Source organism: Harmonia axyridis, chromosome 6, assembly GCF_914767665.1.
Source record: "Harmonia axyridis chromosome 6, icHarAxyr1.1, whole genome shotgun sequence".
NCBI classification, from domain to species: Eukaryota; Metazoa; Arthropoda; class Insecta; order Coleoptera; family Coccinellidae; genus Harmonia; species Harmonia axyridis.
Window position 1 is genome coordinate 34,797,557 of NC_059506.1, and position 18,464 is coordinate 34,816,020.

The 18,464-nt window shown below is 34.9% G+C and overlaps 1 protein-coding gene across 3 annotated transcripts in view; it reads left to right on the plus strand.

Moving 5' to 3' along the window:
* Window positions 1-18,464, plus strand: part of LOC123681636 (matrix metalloproteinase-2-like) — a 104,740-nt gene that overhangs the window by 77,498 nt on the left and 8,778 nt on the right. For all 3 annotated transcript variants that reach the window (XM_045619858.1, XM_045619859.1, XM_045619861.1), the window contains 4 exons: window positions 10,976-11,122; window positions 15,906-16,048; window positions 16,748-16,915; window positions 17,033-17,162. In XM_045619858.1, coding sequence (XP_045475814.1) covers window positions 10,976-11,122; window positions 15,906-16,048; window positions 16,748-16,915; window positions 17,033-17,162 — 588 coding nt within the window. The remainder of the gene's footprint in view (window positions 1-10,975; window positions 11,123-15,905; window positions 16,049-16,747; window positions 16,916-17,032; window positions 17,163-18,464) is intronic.

An 18,464-nucleotide genomic window follows, 5' to 3' on the forward strand; every position in this document is an offset into this window, starting at 1 on the left:
AACATGTTTCTATTCTATTTGAACCTATTTCTGAGCAATATTTAGCTCTACATATCGAATCGTATTCTCATCAACCCAAAATCACCCATTGTAAAATTTTACGATGATATTTTTTGTATTATCTTTGAGCTCTACATTTTATAAATTTCTGTTGTTAGCTTTCAGAAGTTTTCGCTTAGTATGATCTTTGAGCTTTCATCCTTCAAATAACTGGTGCAAGCTTTTAGAAGTTTTCCAGTTAAACCAATTTGAGTTTATTTGAATGTTTCAATGATTTTCGTGAATTTCATATATAAATTTTAGCTACTTGAAATAATTATATTATTGATTATAATAATCAACCTTTCACCAAACAATTCACTACCATATTTTATATGATAGTTTGATTTTAGTTTATTATTTCTAATAATGAATATTTGGAAGCTTTCGAAAAAACATTTTCCAACAACTGAAATTTTAAAAGTTTACTACTTGTAATATCGAGAATCCAAAAATCAAATAAAAAACTACAAAAATTCTCCCAACTACTGTTTCGTCAGTTGATCGGAGAAACAGCCAGTATATTGACAAAATTAGAAATGTTCCTCATTTATAGGTGCAAATGTCATAATCACAAACTACAAGTTACACAAATTGGTATAAGTTGTTGTCATTGTTCGTATATTTGTAAGTTTATTTATAACCGATTGTTAAATATAACAGCGTTTATTGCCATGATTGAATATAATTGACGATAATCCTGTGACTCTCAAATGAAATGTTAGTCGATATATTCCTTTTCAATGAGGTTCGTTTTATGACGTCCAAATTATAGTATTATATTAGTGAATTCTTGAACGATAATGGAATTTCAGCTTTAAATGGAACAAAGTTACGTCGCAAGTTTTTTCAACGGTAAAAACGGAGGTATTCTCTATGTTGCGTTGGAGTTAGAGCTCCCGAAAAATTCCTTTGAAAATATACAAAGCGCTGATGCAAACTTGCTTTCCCAACGATTTAAGGTGAATATTCTCGTGATTTTAGGAAGGAAATTTTTTTTTAGGATCCAACCTCGATATTCCGAGAATGTTCAAGTTTTTTTTTTTATGTAAGCTGAGTGGAAAAATTGATCTACTATGTTGGCAACAACGTACGCCTTTCAGTTCAGAAAATACAGCTGCTCTTTATATTTAACATAAAAATTTATCACAAATTTCAACACTAAAAAAAAAACTAGATTTATAAGGCTCAATTATTTCCCTTTTTCTTTTTTTAGTCAAAAAGTTACCAAAGCGTCGCGAGTTTCAAGCAATGAAATTTTATATATATTTATTATTAACTTATTTATATAAGTTTATTACTTTTCGGCAATTTCACTCATAAGATTTTTTCCAAAAGTGTCAAAAGGCAAAATTGCCTTATAAAAAACTTTCATATAGCAATGTTGAAATTTTTCCGGAAAAATTCTATCTCTAGTGGATTTTAAATTCGAGCAATGAAATATAATAGTTTAAATATATGGAGATGAATTTCTAAACATCACGAGTAGAGATATTTTCACTAAATACTTATAATTTTCCGAATTTACATTTTTTTCAAAAAGATTTCAAGACAATAGGTATTTATTATTTTTTCTGGCTTATTATTTCCAGTATAATTTTTGAGAAATTTCAGGAATAATCATAGAGTAATAAATATAGATAGAGAGAGTACACGCAATTTTTACATGTCCCCAACATGGTTAGATTACGTTGTCAGATTCTGATATATTTTCAAATCCACAATTTTACTATATCATTATGAATGTATATTATATCGAATGAAATATATTTATTTGAGTGATTCCCCATTAAATATGCAAATTTGAATATTTGGAAACCGATATTTTTCCTAATTGTCGAATTTACAATAACCAGAATATTTAATATTTTCTTTATCTACCTGCTGAAATCCAAGGTTTGGTAACTTTTGCTCTCCTAGTGTCATCGGTTGTTTCACGTCGTTTGGCGCGCTTGAAGTTTGTTTTCTGAATTTCTGATATATTTAAATATTTAATTCAATATATTTTGAGTTAATATGAAACGTTGATTCACTATGGGACATAAGAAGTGCGTTCTTTGTGGATAACCTCGCGAATTGAGTGAAATATCGTATCACTGATATATTTTCATTTCCGCACGCTTCATGTCAAATTTGATAGTTCATGTTAGGGACAAAATTTGCTTATTGAAAATGACATATGCTCCCTCTATCTATGTTTATTACTCTGAGGAAATAATGCATCTAATGTGTACTGAAATTTTAAGGTATTTGAAGCTACCAGCTACACTTTTTTTCCTTAAACTGGCTCGACTAAAACCGGCAATACTCTTCGATTGCAAGAGCTACCGCCTTCATCTAAACCTGTGACATATGAGAAATAAATTTCTTCTAGGGTTTCCTTATCTATCGATTGTAATTGAAGACGTTCATTCCTATGTTTTCCTCAACTGTAGTGTTGAGTAGTTTCCACCAATATAGCACGAAACATCCATTACTTGGATGGACGATCTCGTTCTAAATATTACGCCTCGAATAAAAAAAATTCAAAGATGATTTTATTTTATTTCATACTGCATTGTGAACTATATTTTTATACTCTTGATTTTAGTCTGGAGAATGCCTTTTTACGATGTTTGGTATCGTAATGAAATAATTTAAACTTGAAAGTTGATTTCAATTTTCTATATTTTTGTTTCTTATTCAAATGAAAACAAGAAACTTTTGTTTTATTTCGATTAGGGCATAAACGCCACTCAAAAAAATAATTTTCCATAATTTTTAGATCTTCAAGAATTTTCAATAATTCCGAGATCAAAATAATGATTTTCTCAGATAAGGTAACAGGGCTGTCATACAAGTAAAGGGTATTTTTTCAGAGCTATAGAACATTAAATTGCAATAAAACAACGATGGATTATTCGATTGACATGAATTTTATTTACCCGCAAGATAATCTTGTGGCATCACATTTTAAATATGATTTCTGGCATATGACGGCCAAGGCTGGCTCGGATGTAGTCCAATCTGGACGTCCAATTTTCGATGACTTTTTCCAACATTTGTGGCCGTATATCGGCAATAACACGGCGAATGTTGTCTTCCAAATGGTCGAGGGTTTGTGGCTTATCCGCATAGACCAATGACTTTACATAGCCCCACAGAAAGTAGTCTAGAAGTGTTAAATTTAATCACAAGATCTTGGAGGCCAATTCACAGGTTCAAAACGTGAAATTAGGCGGTCTTTCAATAAATCGATTGTGGCACGAGCTGTGTGACATGTTGCGCCGTCTTGTTGGAACCACAGCTCCTGGACATCATGGGTGTTCAATTCAGGAATGAAAAAGTTAGTAATCATGGCTCTATACCGATCATCATTGACTGTAACGTTCTGGCCATCATCGTTTTTGAAGAAGTACGGACCAATGATTCCACCAGCCCATAAAGCGCACCAAACAGTCAGTTTTTCTGGATGTAACGGTGTTTCGACATACACTTGAGGATTAGCTTCTCTCTAAATGCGGCAGTTTTGTTTGTTGACGTAGCCATTCAACCAGAAGTGCGCTTCATCGCTAATGGACGTAGTGCGCGATACGTATTCCGCACAGAACCATTATTTTCGAAATGAAATTGCACTATTTGCAAGCGTTGTTCAGGCGTGAGTCTATTCATGATGAATTGCCAAACCAAACTGAGAATAAATCACTTGACAGCTGTTAAATCGGTCGCCATCTTGAACAGTAATGCCAACTTAAAGTTATATACCTCGAAAAAAACACCCGTTATAAATTGAAAAGTATGGGAGAAAAAACTGATCCCTGTGGAAATCCATTATTCAAAGTTTTCAAACTACTACTTTTGTTATGCAGAAGCAGAATTTCATACGTAAATTTTCAAAGTGAACCTTGAAAATCAAAAAATGTAATGACGTTGATAAAGTCTTGTTTTCTGATACGTATTGACGCAAGATCCCTAACCTAACCCCAAAGCTTCAGCACAAGTTACGACTTGTACCTCAATATCCGGACGAAATATTCTCCCCAAGACCCGCCAGGGCCAGAATCCCCAAATAATTTAACTTTGTTGCACTATATCTTGGGGATCGTTATAATCTCATGAATTTCAAACATCCGTGTAAAGTTGACATTTTGGAGTCTACGCCAGTTTAAGGAATTTTTCATTATCTATGCTCATTTAGTGCGCTAGAGAAAGTTGTCAGAGGGCTTGGGAAAAGTTTTTCTCGAGGTGGCCGTATTAATTCCAACTTTTCAACTGGGTCCGGCAAAAAAAAATGTGGAGGTTTTAAGAGGGGTATTTTGATACTCGGTCTTGTTGGGGTTTTTGGGAGGGATGAATGGCGTGTTTTGTTTTGTTTGGAAATTCGGGTTTTTGCGAACAAACAACGGAGTGGGCTCTTAGGGCTAAACAGAGGTCGGACAATCCGTAAAACTTCCCGCGTTTCCATGGAGTGTTATACAGGGTGGTCCAGATTTTAGTGCAATAACTTCGGCGTCGGATAGAACAAATCCTTTCAAGAAAATAATTCTTATGGATATTTATCTAAGAAACTTCGTTTTCGAGGTACAGGGTGTTAAAGTTTGCAAAAAAACAGTTTTTTACTTATAACTTCACTATTATTGAATTCATTGTCTCAATTTTTTGGTATTGAAGTCTTGATAATGTAATGTTCCGAATAAGGTAAGTGTATCCTGACAAACTTATGCAGTGACATAGATTTAGGGCTGCGATGACCCTTTTCTTTTTTTTATTTTGGAAATCAACAGAGCTTCACTGAAAAAAAGGTCTCTTGAATCACATTTTCTCATAGAATGTTCTAGTTAATCGATTACAATGCAAATACTACCCTCAAAAATCTACAAAAATTAATTTTTCAAATTTTTACATTAGTGATAAATGAAAGTACAGAAATTGGTGTTTTATTATTATTGTATTATAACGCTTTTATTCTATTGTTTGAGTGTCTTTCACATACACTGTGTCCGTAAAGTATGGAACAAATTCATTTTTAGCTAAACAGACCATTTTAAGAAATAATCCTGAAGCACATCGATTTTTATTTTAATTTACCGTATTTTAAAATAATAATCTAATATACAGGGTGAATTACTTTCGAGTATTGACGTCACCGTCATTTTTTTTATTGAACACCCCCATTTTGTCTCAATTTTCCGATTACACTAGCTGAGTTGATTCCAAAAATGTATCACATCTTGATTCCATTTGGTGCAGGATGGACAAAAAAACAATAATTTTGTGTGTGCTCATAAAGTAACGCGTAACATTCTTTATTAGTTAAATTAACAATATTATCAAAAATACTTATTGTATAGCGGCAATTGGTTTGAATGTAACACCCTGTAGTTTGTTACATTTTTAGAATAATAAAAATTAGCTGTTTCCAAATATTTTTGGTACTTGTGGTCTAGCAGACAGAATATAAAAGAAATTATTTTTTATTTTTATACATTTTTATTAATCTAAAAATGTAACAAACTACAGGGTGTTACATTCAAACCAATTGCCGCTAGACAATAAGTATTTTTGATAATATTGTTAATTTAACTAATAAAGAATGTTACACACACACAGACATAGTGTATATACAATTAAATGCCATCTAATAGCGCTATAATACACTACCTCATTTTTTTTACTATCATTTATCACTCAATTTGAAAATTTAATTCTGGTAGAGTTTTGTGGAAAGTATTTGCTTTGTACTCGATTATTTCGAAAATGGTACATTCTATGAAAATAATTCAAGAGAAGCTATGTTGATTTCAGAAATAAGAAAATGTTCTCGAAAAAAAACAGTGATGTAGATTTTTAATAGAAAAAGGATCATGGCACCGCTATATCTACGCCACTAAATAATTTTGGCAGGAGACACTTACCTAAAACGAAACATTACATTATCAAGACTTCAATACCTAATAATTGAGACAATGAATGTAATAATTTCAAAGTTTAACACCTGTATCTCGAAAATGAAGCTTGTTAGCATATATGTTTATATGAACTTTTTTTCATGAAAAAAGTTACCTATTCTATCCGACGCCTAAGTTATTGAAACGAAATCTGGACCAAACAGATAATATTAATTGGTTCCTTTTTTTTTATTATTCTTTGTGATAATAAAAAAATTGCTCTAGCCGAGATTCTAGCCTTGCAATCTCCTCTCGATAACGAAGAATTATCAAAAACAATAACAAGGAGCCAAGTCGATTCCTCGAAACAAATAATGAGGACATCCTCGTCAATCTTTTTTCCTCGGCCTCTGAGCAACGTTTCCAACTGTCATTCTCATCTCGCGAAAATATCAACTCGGAGATGTTCAACTTTACCGTCGAATTCATCGGGAAAGCGGAAAATTACGAGGGAAATCGAAAGGGGAATCTAATTTGTTTCAATCCAATTGGTTGTGTACATCTTTTCGTTACGACAGTAGGCTTTGGAGCGAAAAATATTTATGTTGTGAATAAACAGTGAATATTTTCCCAAGATTTGTCCTTAAAGGGGAAATAAGGGAATTATTCTAGCGATTTTTGGAGTTACGACGTCTAACTCGAAGGAAATGAGAGTTTCACTAGGTGGTTTTCGTGGAAAACCGATATTTAGGTACTCGTATTTTGTATGTTGTTATTCTTAGTGATATTTATGAAGTTATCAAGTGGATTTTCATTTCTGTGTGATTTATTGTCAGGAAAAGGAAACAATTTGTGAATTGAGCGTCGAATATGATGTAGAATGCTCAATTAAATCGTATAGTCTTACTTGACCATTGTGTTAAAATCTAATAATATCTTTTTTCCCTTGATCTTTAGACCTACATACACTGTGAGCCAAAAATGTGTATCGAGCTTTCTGGGGGTGATAGTACATTGAAAAATAAGTATAGTTTCATGAATGAACTAATGGCCCAAAATGCATATTGAGGGAGATATATCCTTCCAAAGTTGATAAAATTAAAGAAATTTCTGCGTATAACTTCTAAACAGTGAATGTCACCAGATTGAAATTTCGTGCATAAATGTATGTTGTTAAAATACATTCTTTTACACTTTAACATTTCTGATATTATTATTTAGGGTGTTTTTAGAGGGTGAGTCATGCTTTTTTGGGACAACTTCAATGATTATCGATGAATTTCGCGATGAATGAATCTGCTGGCATCATGAGACTATAAAAACTGAAATATCTCGAAAACGGTTCGATTTTTTGTGTTTCGATAAGTAATTTTCATCGCTCCATCCAATGCTCCCATTTTTTCACCAAAACGAATACAACGGAAGAAATTGTCCCAAAAAAAATATGACTCACCCTCTAAAAACACAAAAAGTAGTCGAATTTTTGGTAGAACAAGACGAAAACGTAACATTGTTTTTGTTTTGTCCAGAAAGATACCAATGCTGAATCTCTTCCTCCATAAAATTCCACAATGGAAACGTGCATGACATTCAATTCAATCGTAAAGAGAACAATGTATTGTTTTATGAACAATCAAATTTTTAACGACAAGTATTTCAACTTTTGGATTTAGCAGATTGAAACTGCGAAATGAATATATTGAATAGTCGAAATGCTACTACGGTTTCGGAACTTTAGAATCGTCCAAAGGAAAAAAATTATAGCTTCCCTTGAATTTTCTGCAGTTAAGGTACGTTTACAGGATTGTAGGATATAGGAATCTAGGAGAAAACTGATCATTTCAATTGATATATGCGAATCAGGATTGAGAACTCTCAAAACATCGGAAATATCCACTAAGACAAGTTGAAATTAATAAAATAAGGAGTCTATGGAGGAGATACGACGATAGATGGCGCCAACCGATTTGAGATTTGTCCTGAAAATAATCATTATGTAAAGGATCAAGCCCCTGAATTTCTGAAAAATGCTTACCAGATGATTTAAAATGTTAATATTGTTTTTTTGTAAATTCCAATACGCTTAACATCATTTAGTTCCTTCCTCAGAGTAATAAACATAGATAGAGGGAGCATATGTCATTTCCAGTAATCAAATTTTGTCCCCAACATGAACTATCAAATTTGACATGATGCTCGCCGAAATGAAAACATATCAGTGATAAGATATTTCACTCAATTCGCGAGTTTCTCCACAAAGAACGCACTTCTTATGTCCCATAGTGAATCAACGTTTCATTTTAACTCAAAATGTATTGAAATAAAGACCTGAATATATCAGGAATTCAAAAACAAACTTCAAGCGCGCCAAACGGCGTGAAACCACCGATGACACTAGGAGAGCAAAAGTTTCCAAACCTTGGATTTCAGCAGGTAGATACAGAAAATAATAAATATTCTGCTTATTATAAATTCGACAATTAGGACGAATATCGCATTCCAAATATTCAAATTTGAATATTTAATCGGGAATCACTCAAATAAATATATTTCATTCAATATAATATAAATTCATAACGATATAGTAAAATTGTGGATTTGAGAATATATCACAATCCGACAACTTAATCTAACCATATTGGGGACATGTGAACATTGCGTATACGCCCTCTATCTATGTTTATTACTCTATGGTTCCTTCAAATACTCGCAAGAGGGCGCTCCTCTCACCTTCTCCTTACCCCATCTGTGCCCTAAATCCCCTAAATATCTACTGATTTATATTTATACCCCTGTAAACCTCAATTTGATATCTTCGACAGGGCCCATAACCTGTTCTGTCGGTGACTCACTCAACCTGGGTGTGATGTGTATCACTCTCCGTCACAACCTCCTTGAGTGAGCGACCGGTAGGGCATCTGCATCCTGTCAACAACAGTGGCGCCCCCTACGGTCCTGAAGATGGCGTTTCCTTGATGGGCTGAAGTTGCTAGAATATTGTATCGTCAATGTGAGGTGATTTTGATTACAGTTTTGAAGCTACTTGGTTGAAGGAGGATGCCTACTTCGCTTCCTGTCATCAGGATTATAAGGGTGTATCCGTATATTCTGGCGAGTTCTGCCCTCCGCGTGTTTTTTTAGCCATAGATTTTTTTACCCCGTTCTGATGACATTTCAAAGAGGGAGTGTCTAAGAGTTGTTTTACAATTGTGTAAAGAATTGAAGTGAAACGTTTTGAGTAATATGCCACTCAATATGTCCAGATGGCACCACCAGTTCCATAATACTTGTTTCTCGTTAGTGCCAATCTTTGGAAGATTTCGGAGCATAGAGTTGATCCTTCAAGGAGATGCGCTTCTCTTTGAGAGATGTGTCCTCAAACTTTTCCACAGATTGGATAGATAGAATTATGTTAGTTTGTTAATTATTAATAAATCCTATATTCTGAGTGAATAAATTATTGAATTCTTGTAAGAGTTTATTCATAAATAGCAAATGTTTCTTAACTACCAGTTTAAAATTTGTTGACACTGAATTTGTGTTATTTTAGAGATAACGTAAGTTCATATAAATTATTTATAACCGAAATATATTAAATATTATCAAATACCTTGTAAGCAGATATTTTATCCTCTATTAATAAACTTTTTTGAATGCATAATTTAACTATTAATGAATATATTAAATATAAATCTACCGTAATAGTTGTGAATGAATAACCTCCAAATAAGTGCTTTATTAATAAAAAAAATATGGATTTCCCTCAGTGTACGGACGGACAGAACCGAGTTCTAATTGCCTTTGTGTATCATTAAGATCAATACTTATAGGAATCGAGTTTTACAGCACCAAAGCCCAACAATGCGTATGACACAACGTTGTCAACTAATCGCTTTTGCAAACCGTGAAGGTTTGGCTTCACTACCACTCTAAAATAACTCAATTAGGCTTGTACACCATGTAATTCTATTTCTGGTATTGAGGTTCTACCTCAGTGGAAATTGGAATGTTTCTATTACCGACGGTTTTCCATTCAACTATGAGTTGCTTCAACGTTGTATCAATTAATTTTCAATTAAGGGTATTAGATTAGCTCCCTTAGGTGTCATAATTACCATGGAATCGTAGATTTTACGAGTTTCGGAACCCCCTGTGCAATCATAATCGATTGGTTTTCGATAAGAGCCCTTCGATAGTGGGAAATTCAGTTTGAGAGTTAACAATCTGTGAAATGATGGAATTTTCGATCGAAAGTAAATTGAATATCTCATATTTTTATTGGTTCGTGCGGGTAATTTTCTTATTTTCATTATCTCGATTCTCTTCGCTATTTTTCGCTTCATTATTTTCAATGATGTATCTTGCATGTTCATTGGATTTGGTCCAGACTTGATGGGAGTTCGTTATCAAATAAAATAAAACGAAATTATTACCGCATAATGTGTCATTGTTAATAATAATTGTATCGCTGAACCTGTGGCTTCTTCTGGTTAACTTTACATTTAAAATGATCATCACCATCATTGTCAGCTAACAACCCATTGTCGGATTAAGCCTCCCTTAGCTTTGTCCATCATTTGAACTGATACAAAACAGAAATTGAAGATCAACTTCTTTACATTGAGATGAATCCATATTTTTTTATCAATATTTTGGAGGTTATTTATTCACAACTATTACAGCAGATTTATATTTGATATATTCCTTAATAGTTAAATTATGGTTATGTACATCTATGTTCGAAACTATGTTGGCCACTTCATTAGGATGATCTAACTACGGTTGCCTAAAAGAACAACAAGAAACATTACAACAACAAAATTGAATCACCGACCAAATTTTCCCATCGAATTGTATGCCACCACCACAGAAACACCCCGTATATCGCATCACCCTCTAAAATATGCATGCTGCCTACAAAACTCGACTAAGACAGATCAGTGGGATAAACAACTGAACGGAAAAGCTCCTCGAAAAGTTTTCACAGATTCTAGGGTTACTTTTGTAACTCGATCTTATTTGTTCTGCTTTTCTGGGAATCTAATAAACTAACTCGTTTTCCCTTACAGTTTGAGGACCAAGAGATTGAATGGACTGGATTTCTACGAGGTCCGAAGGATGATTGCAAGAGCTTTTGGAGTGTGGTCCAGACACTCCAGGCTGACCTTCACGGAGGTTGACAGTAACAGGGCTGATATACTCATTTATTTTTATAGGTAAGATAGGAATCTTTCGTTTTATAGCTCCATCTATGATAGTTTAGTGATAGTATTAATGTTGAAGTATTGACAGTATCAGCTTTGCTATGATCAGTTTTTGAGGTACACAGGCTAATATAATATTACAAGAGTTGTCAAAGAGTTGTAGAAAATGAAAATTTCATTCAGAGACACGTTGGCGTTTACTTATTGTTGCCGTTATTTTGTATGAAATTTTCAATGTATACAAGTTTTTGACCACTTTTGTGAAAACGGTAGCCCCTCTTAATATATTACCCTGTGTATCTCAAAAACTAGTCATAGCAGAGCCAATACTGTTTAACATGTAACAATAGTGTTCTCGAACTAAAAGTAACAAATTTCATTTATGTGGTGGCATCACAACCATAGAAAAAAATTACTCGATTTTGAAACAAAATGGCCTTGATCTCCGCAAGTACTCATCCGATTGTGATGAAACTTTGCACTGATGATCACAGTCCCTCAACGGAGAATTGTGCGAAATTTTATTTCTGTGGTTGCAGCATCACAAGCATAGAAAAAAATTAATCGATTTTGACACAAAATGACCTGAATCTCCGCAAGTACTCACCCGATTGTGATGAAACTTTGCACTAATGATCACAGTCCCTCAACGGAGAATTGTGCTAAATTTTATTTCTGTGGTTGCAGCACAACTTTTTCAATTACAGGGTGAATTATGAATTTTGGATAATGTTTGACTCACCCCGTATGTAACAATAATTTTCATTAAAAACCAGTCTAAATTTATTACTTTACTTGAAAACTAGTCATAGAATTGAGTTGGATCCTTAGACTGACTTTAGACGTTTAGGTAGTCATATTCTGCAATATACAAAAAAAATCAGAAAAATCAACCGGTGACAATTTTTCCATTAGGCTGCCTGGTCCTTTTGTTTTCAATAGTTCGATTGTAAGGTGGTTGTGTGGCAAGTGGCACCGTCTTGTTGAAGCCACATACCCTCTAGATTATTCTTAACAACAGCAAGAAAAAAAATAAATCAACATTTTTCTTCATCGACTGTTAATGAAGAAGTTTCGTTCCCTCAGGCTCTGAAATTGTGTTCAATTAATTCATTATTTCATGTTCACGATATTTATTTGTCTTGTAACAATACGAAATAGCACAAAAAAGCGGAAAGCATATAATATTTCGACATCCTGTCATACCACAGATTATACTTCTCAATATTCAGGACCTCTCAACTTGCCGAAAAAGCAATATCACCTCCTCTCGACAGTGATTCCCTCGAAAACACATATTTCGCAGGATCCGCCAACATCAAAAAAACTTCCCGAACTTCCGGTTGCCCCTTCGAATTTATTCTCATTCAATTGCTGGTTAGAATCTGAATTCTGATTCGGTGAATTCATCGAGCTACCTTATATATTGCAGTTTGGCCGGAGTTTTGTCGGTTTTATTTTTCAATTTGTCCCACAAAGAAATTGGCGTATTAGAGGAGATAGAGAGATACCCTCTGATGTTTCCGCTCTAGATGTAAATGAAGAAGTGGATGAACATATTTACATAGATCTTTGGGGAAACAATTCGAGTACAGAACTCGATAAATTAGCATATCTTGAAAATGATGAAATTTAAATGAGGTAGACTCTACATCTCATATTCGTTGTTTTAGTAGTTGGAAAAATTGATAACTGTATCGGATGATGAAGTTCAAATAATAGGGTTGGGTTAGGTTAGGTTAGGTTTAGATTTAATTGAGGAGGTTCCGTTTCACTGCGTCTATTGTGCCTCCCATCAGAGATGTTCTCTCCATAACGTGATCTACAGCTCGCCTTCCAGTTCCAGAGTTCTGATAAACTCCAATATCTGGGATGCCTTCAAGGAGGCTGATTCCTCACTTCTAAAAGTTTGTTGTCCAAAGCAGGTTTTGCGTTGGCTAGTGATGACGAGGCATTACGTCACCAGGTGATCCGGAGTTTCTTCCTCCTTCCTACAGAATCTGCAATCGTCATTTTCTGTTAGACCCATTCTCATGAGGTGTTTCCTAAGGCGACAATGCCCTGTGAGGAATCCAGTGAGGAGATGTAGTATATTTTTACTAAGATCCAGATACTTCTTGTATCTCGCAGAGTGAAAGTTTCGAAAAATTTTTTGGGGTGAACCAAACCAAGAAGTTTCCGCCAGAGTGTTTCTCTTCCAGTTTTTTCCTTCTCTTTCTTGTAGGTACATTTGTCTACGCCACAGAAAGGTTCCGGGCCGATGAAAGGAGTTTGTGTTCCTTTTCTGGCAAGTGTGTTGGCCTCTTCATTCCCTCTAATTCCCGAGTTGCCTGGAACCCAGACTAAAAAGACCTTGTTATTCTTGTTTATTTCTTTGAGTTTTCTTGGGCACTCCAATACCATCTAAGAATCGATGATATGTGAGCTCAATGCTTTGATTGCAGCCTGACTATCAGAATATATAGTTATATCACATTTCTGATAGTTTCTTGCTAGTTTTATTTCAACACATCTTTCTATTTAAAGTATATCTGCCTGAAAGACACGGCCTAACGATATTGAGCATTTGGTATCAATCCCGAATACTCAAACGCTAGTCCCTGTCGTGGTTTTAGAACCATTTGTGTACCAATTGATGGTATTCTCTTTAAGAACTGGGATTGTGGACTCCTTTTCCCAATCTTCTCTTCTACTTTGTATCGTAATGAAGGTTTTTTTAGGATAGGTAAGGTCTGTTAGGACCGATGAAATCAGGGAGCCAATATGGACTAAGCCAACCTTTCGTCTATACCGGGTGATTTCTTAAGTTGAATCATTCAAAAACCTCTTACTGTTTCGTATAAAAGGTTTGATAGTTTTGGAGGGGAAGTCGATAGATGCCAAAACCTCTTCCTTGTGGGGAGTATGGGGGATCATATTTGGAATGAAATAGAAACGCATATTTTTATTGTAGATTCATATTCCATAGCAAAAATACAAAAGTGTTATAAGAACATTTTTTCACGAATCGTCACAGATGGCTCTATAGTCGAGTTCAACTGTAATTCCTCACATCGCCGAAAGTGCGAAGATATTCCATAAACTCAAGAAACAATAAGCAGGATGATCTAAAAATGATGAACTAGCGGTATTTCTCCCCCATATCCAATTCTCCATGCAAACATGGGCAGTGAAGACTCCAAACCACTAGCTTAATAAAATAAACAATAGATGTCGTGACTAGGGAGTGCCCTGTGGTTTCTGATACGCTGAAAAAAACATGTGTTGCACGCTTCAGAGAACTGTCTTATGAATTATTATCCGCTTTCTGTGTATCTGGGAATTCAGAACATGCATCGATTAGATTGGTCCTTACGTTTCAGTTTAGGCTATTCCGGCCCAGGTATTTAATTATTTACTCGATAGGAGGAGTAAAGTCATCGGTGGTCAAGAATTATTTCATTAAATTGTGATAGTTCGTGAATTGTTAATTATTACGTTGTGTGTGTTTGCCGGGAGAAGTAGTAGTTAAGTGTTCTATTATTCAGTGTTGGATTGTGTGTGGAAACATAGCATAAACATGGGCTAAGCCTAGGGAGGGTTAGATGTGAGGAATGTCAACCCTAGAAAGTTCTATAGCCGCCCAAGAAAGCTAGAGAGGGTGTAACACTGCTTGTTTGCCAGTGGTTACTGTTGAGGGATTATCTTTCACATTAAAATCTATAAGGTTGGGTATTTCAATGCTTCATAAAAAGTGTCACAATCATTCAGTTTTGGTCAAGTATGCGAAATTCTGTTCGATAACTTGTTGACAACGAGAATTCAATTCCATAATGACTCTCGAAGAAGCTCTTGTCCCTATGCTGATGGTAGAGTCCTGTCAATCCTACCAAACACCTTCCTGGTCGGGAAACCTGGCTTGGTCATGGTCTGGGCCTCTTCGTTAGCTTTCTGTCACTTGACATTTTCATAAGTGACCCATTTTCCATCTCCAGTCACCAAGCGCTTCAGAATTTAGATAGATTTTGATGCGATTCATTCAGTCAACGAGGTTTTTTGCGTCAGAACGTATGGCACCCAAAAATTGATCTGTTTTTCAATGGAAATGGTTGAAAATGTTTTTATGATCGATGTTCAATTCCTGGGTAAAGCTACGACAGCTTATATGGCTATATTTTATAGAGATCTTCGACAACAGGTCTACCAGAGCTTTGTGGCTCATTCCTTTTCTTTCTGGAAAGTGCATAAGCCTTTTCGTTTCCTTTGATTTCTGAGAGACCAGGCATCCAGTCTGAACAGACTTTTTATTCTTGTCTGATTTACATGTTTACTAACTCTTATATGTAATAACAAAGATCTGTCACGAAGTATCAGGGCAGACAAGCTTTCTATCAGTTGACTACCAAATGCCAGGTGGAAGAAGGAAAGCATTGAATTGTTTACCTGGAAAATTAATATCATTTTAGAGTTTTTCTAATAAACACCTAGATATTTGAGTTGAAATCGTAAAAAATGCCACTGTTTTATTTCTGTGTGAATTATACTTCATGATGCAGTTTTATTTTCGATATTCCCTCAAATTACTACTCAAACTGAATTAAGAGAACTAGCAATTTCATGCGATAGATGTAGATTCCAATAAATAGAAAAGATTCAACTGAATGAAAAACTTGATGTATAAACGTGTGAAGAAAATCTTATATAAACTGCAGTCGCCACTTTTAGGTTAGAAGGACTGACTGTCAAAAAATGAAGTGTCAATATGACAGCCAAAATGTTGTTTTTGCTTCCACATTTGTATTTTTTTTCTTTGCAGTCGAGACCATGGAGATAATTTTGATTTTGATGGGAAAGGTGTGGTTCTGGCACATGCTTTCTTTCCAAATGGTGGAAAAAGTACCGATGTACATTTCGATGCTGACGAAACGTGGACACTGAGCAGCGATCCAAACGAAGAAGGTGAGTTTCTGTGTTCTTCACCTCTTCTCTTATAAGGCCTTGGCAATATTTAAAATCATAATTTTCTCAATAAAAATGAAACTAATAAGATTCGTTTTGATCTAATTTTCTCATTGTTTCTTCTTTCATCTACTCTCGATTATGATATTTACCCATTTTAAAGAGTTAGACTACAATTTTTACGAGTTGCATACATATCCACTAATTCATTATCTTTATTGCTGAATCGTGCTCAATATATCTGTCGTTTTTATACCCGTTTTGATTAAGTCCTATATAATAAAACAAATGTTGTAGGCGTTTTTGATACTGCATCATAATTTGACTTCCGCTTTTATCTCTTTGACCTGCTGATAGGGGGCATCACAGCAGATAATACAGAATCCGATGATTAACACTATGCATTATATTTAACGACAAAAATATGAGTCTTGCTGATAAGGAATTGAAATGGATGCAGGAATTCTAATCGTTCAAATTTATTGGATGATTTTTGAGCTTGTCCTCTCACCAAAATGTATTATAAATTTATTCTAGTCTAGATTTTGGATATAGCCTTCAATGCAGCTAAAATAAGAAAGATTAAAAAAATTTTAATTAGGAAAATAAAAAAGTTGAATTATAATTTTGTATTCATAGTGTATCTTTCTCCATTCTGCCTTTTATTTTGTTGTCATCATGTTTTTTATTTTTCTGTAGGAACGAATTTTTTCAACGTGGCAGCACACGAATTTGGTCATTCCCTGGGTTTGGCCCATTCCTCCGTTGATACTGCTCTGATGTACCCATGGTACAAGGAGATAGAAGACAACGGGTACGATTTTGAACTACCAGACGATGACAGGAACGCTATACAAACCCTCTACGGTAGGTGTTTACATGAACTTACCACTTGTAATTACATACAAAATGAAATAATTAAGATTAACCGAAAAAACAAGAAAATCGATCAGCCTGTATATTGTTGAATTAATTCCTTTGCAGGAACTAGAGAAAATCGCTTGTGGGGAAGATTGTACCCTGATAGGACGAGACCTACCACAACTACAACCACTACAACTACCCCAAGACCAACACATCGAACTTGGAGGACTCATCCTACAAGGCCCACAAGGTAATTTTGTTTAAGGTTATTTTTTTAAGCAACCACATAATCGATAACTTGCTTTCCTCAAATAACTATGATAAAATTCAAAAATTAAACATATGAATTATTCAGTGAGACACAATTACCTCAACTTACACAATTATACATAGGCGTACAACTTAGCTTCCATCGTTTTTTTTTCCGAAATTTGAGGTTTAATTGTAAAAAACTGGTTATACATTTACGAATCAAAGTATTGTCTGTCGCTGGCCACCACTTTATTCCATTTTTCGGGCAACGTACGAATCCCGCTTTGAAAAAACTAGTCATCTTTTGAAGCGATCCAAAATACTTCTTCAAAAGACCAGAAGTGCTGGTCATCCAGGCCGTGTGCTATTGATTGAAACAAGAGATAGTATAATCACTTTATCATGACTCTCGTTGTATTGCAGCCGTTGTCTTTCAATGCTCAGCTCAAACGCAATAATTGCGTTCAGTAACAATCGCCTGTGATTGTTTCAGTCGGTTTTAACAACTCATAATACACTATGCCGAGCTAGTCCCACCAAATACTGAGCATGACCTTGGAATCATTAATATTCGGTTTAGCCGTCGACGTGGAAGTATGGCCGAATATCCCCATAATTTTCTGCTTCTGGGATTATCTTAATGAACCCATTTTTCGTCTTCATTCACAATGCGATGCAGAAATCCCTTCCGTCCTTGCCTTGCAAGCAGCTCTTCACTAGCAAACAAACTGTGTCCAATATCTCTCGGCTTCAACTCGTAGGGCAACCAATTTCCTTGTTTCTGAATCATTCCCATGAATTTCACGAGTTTTAAAATGACTTGTTGCGTCACTCCCAATGATCCTGCTAATTCCTGTTGTGTTTGGCACGAGTCTTGATCAAGTAATGCCTCCAAATCTGCATCTTCGAAAACCTTCTCTCTTCCACCGACAATCTGATCTTCGACGTCAAAATCACCGTTCTTGAAACGTTGAAACCACTTTCGGCACGTTCTTTCACTAATAGTGGCCTCATCATAGAATTTGAGAGCATTCGATGAGCATCAGCCACAGATTTATTCATATTAGAGCAGAAAATTTAAACCTCCCGCAAATGACAAGAATTTGGCTCGTAAGTTCAATCGAGAATAACTTTATGATGCACACAAATCGACTAATATTTCGATGGCGTTATGTTTACAAATAGCTAAGCTTATTGTATGACATCTACGATCTATTTATTTCGACTACCACTTACCGCTACAGTCGTCTATTGCGAAACAGCGTAAACAAAGTTGTACACCTAATAAAAATGCAATATT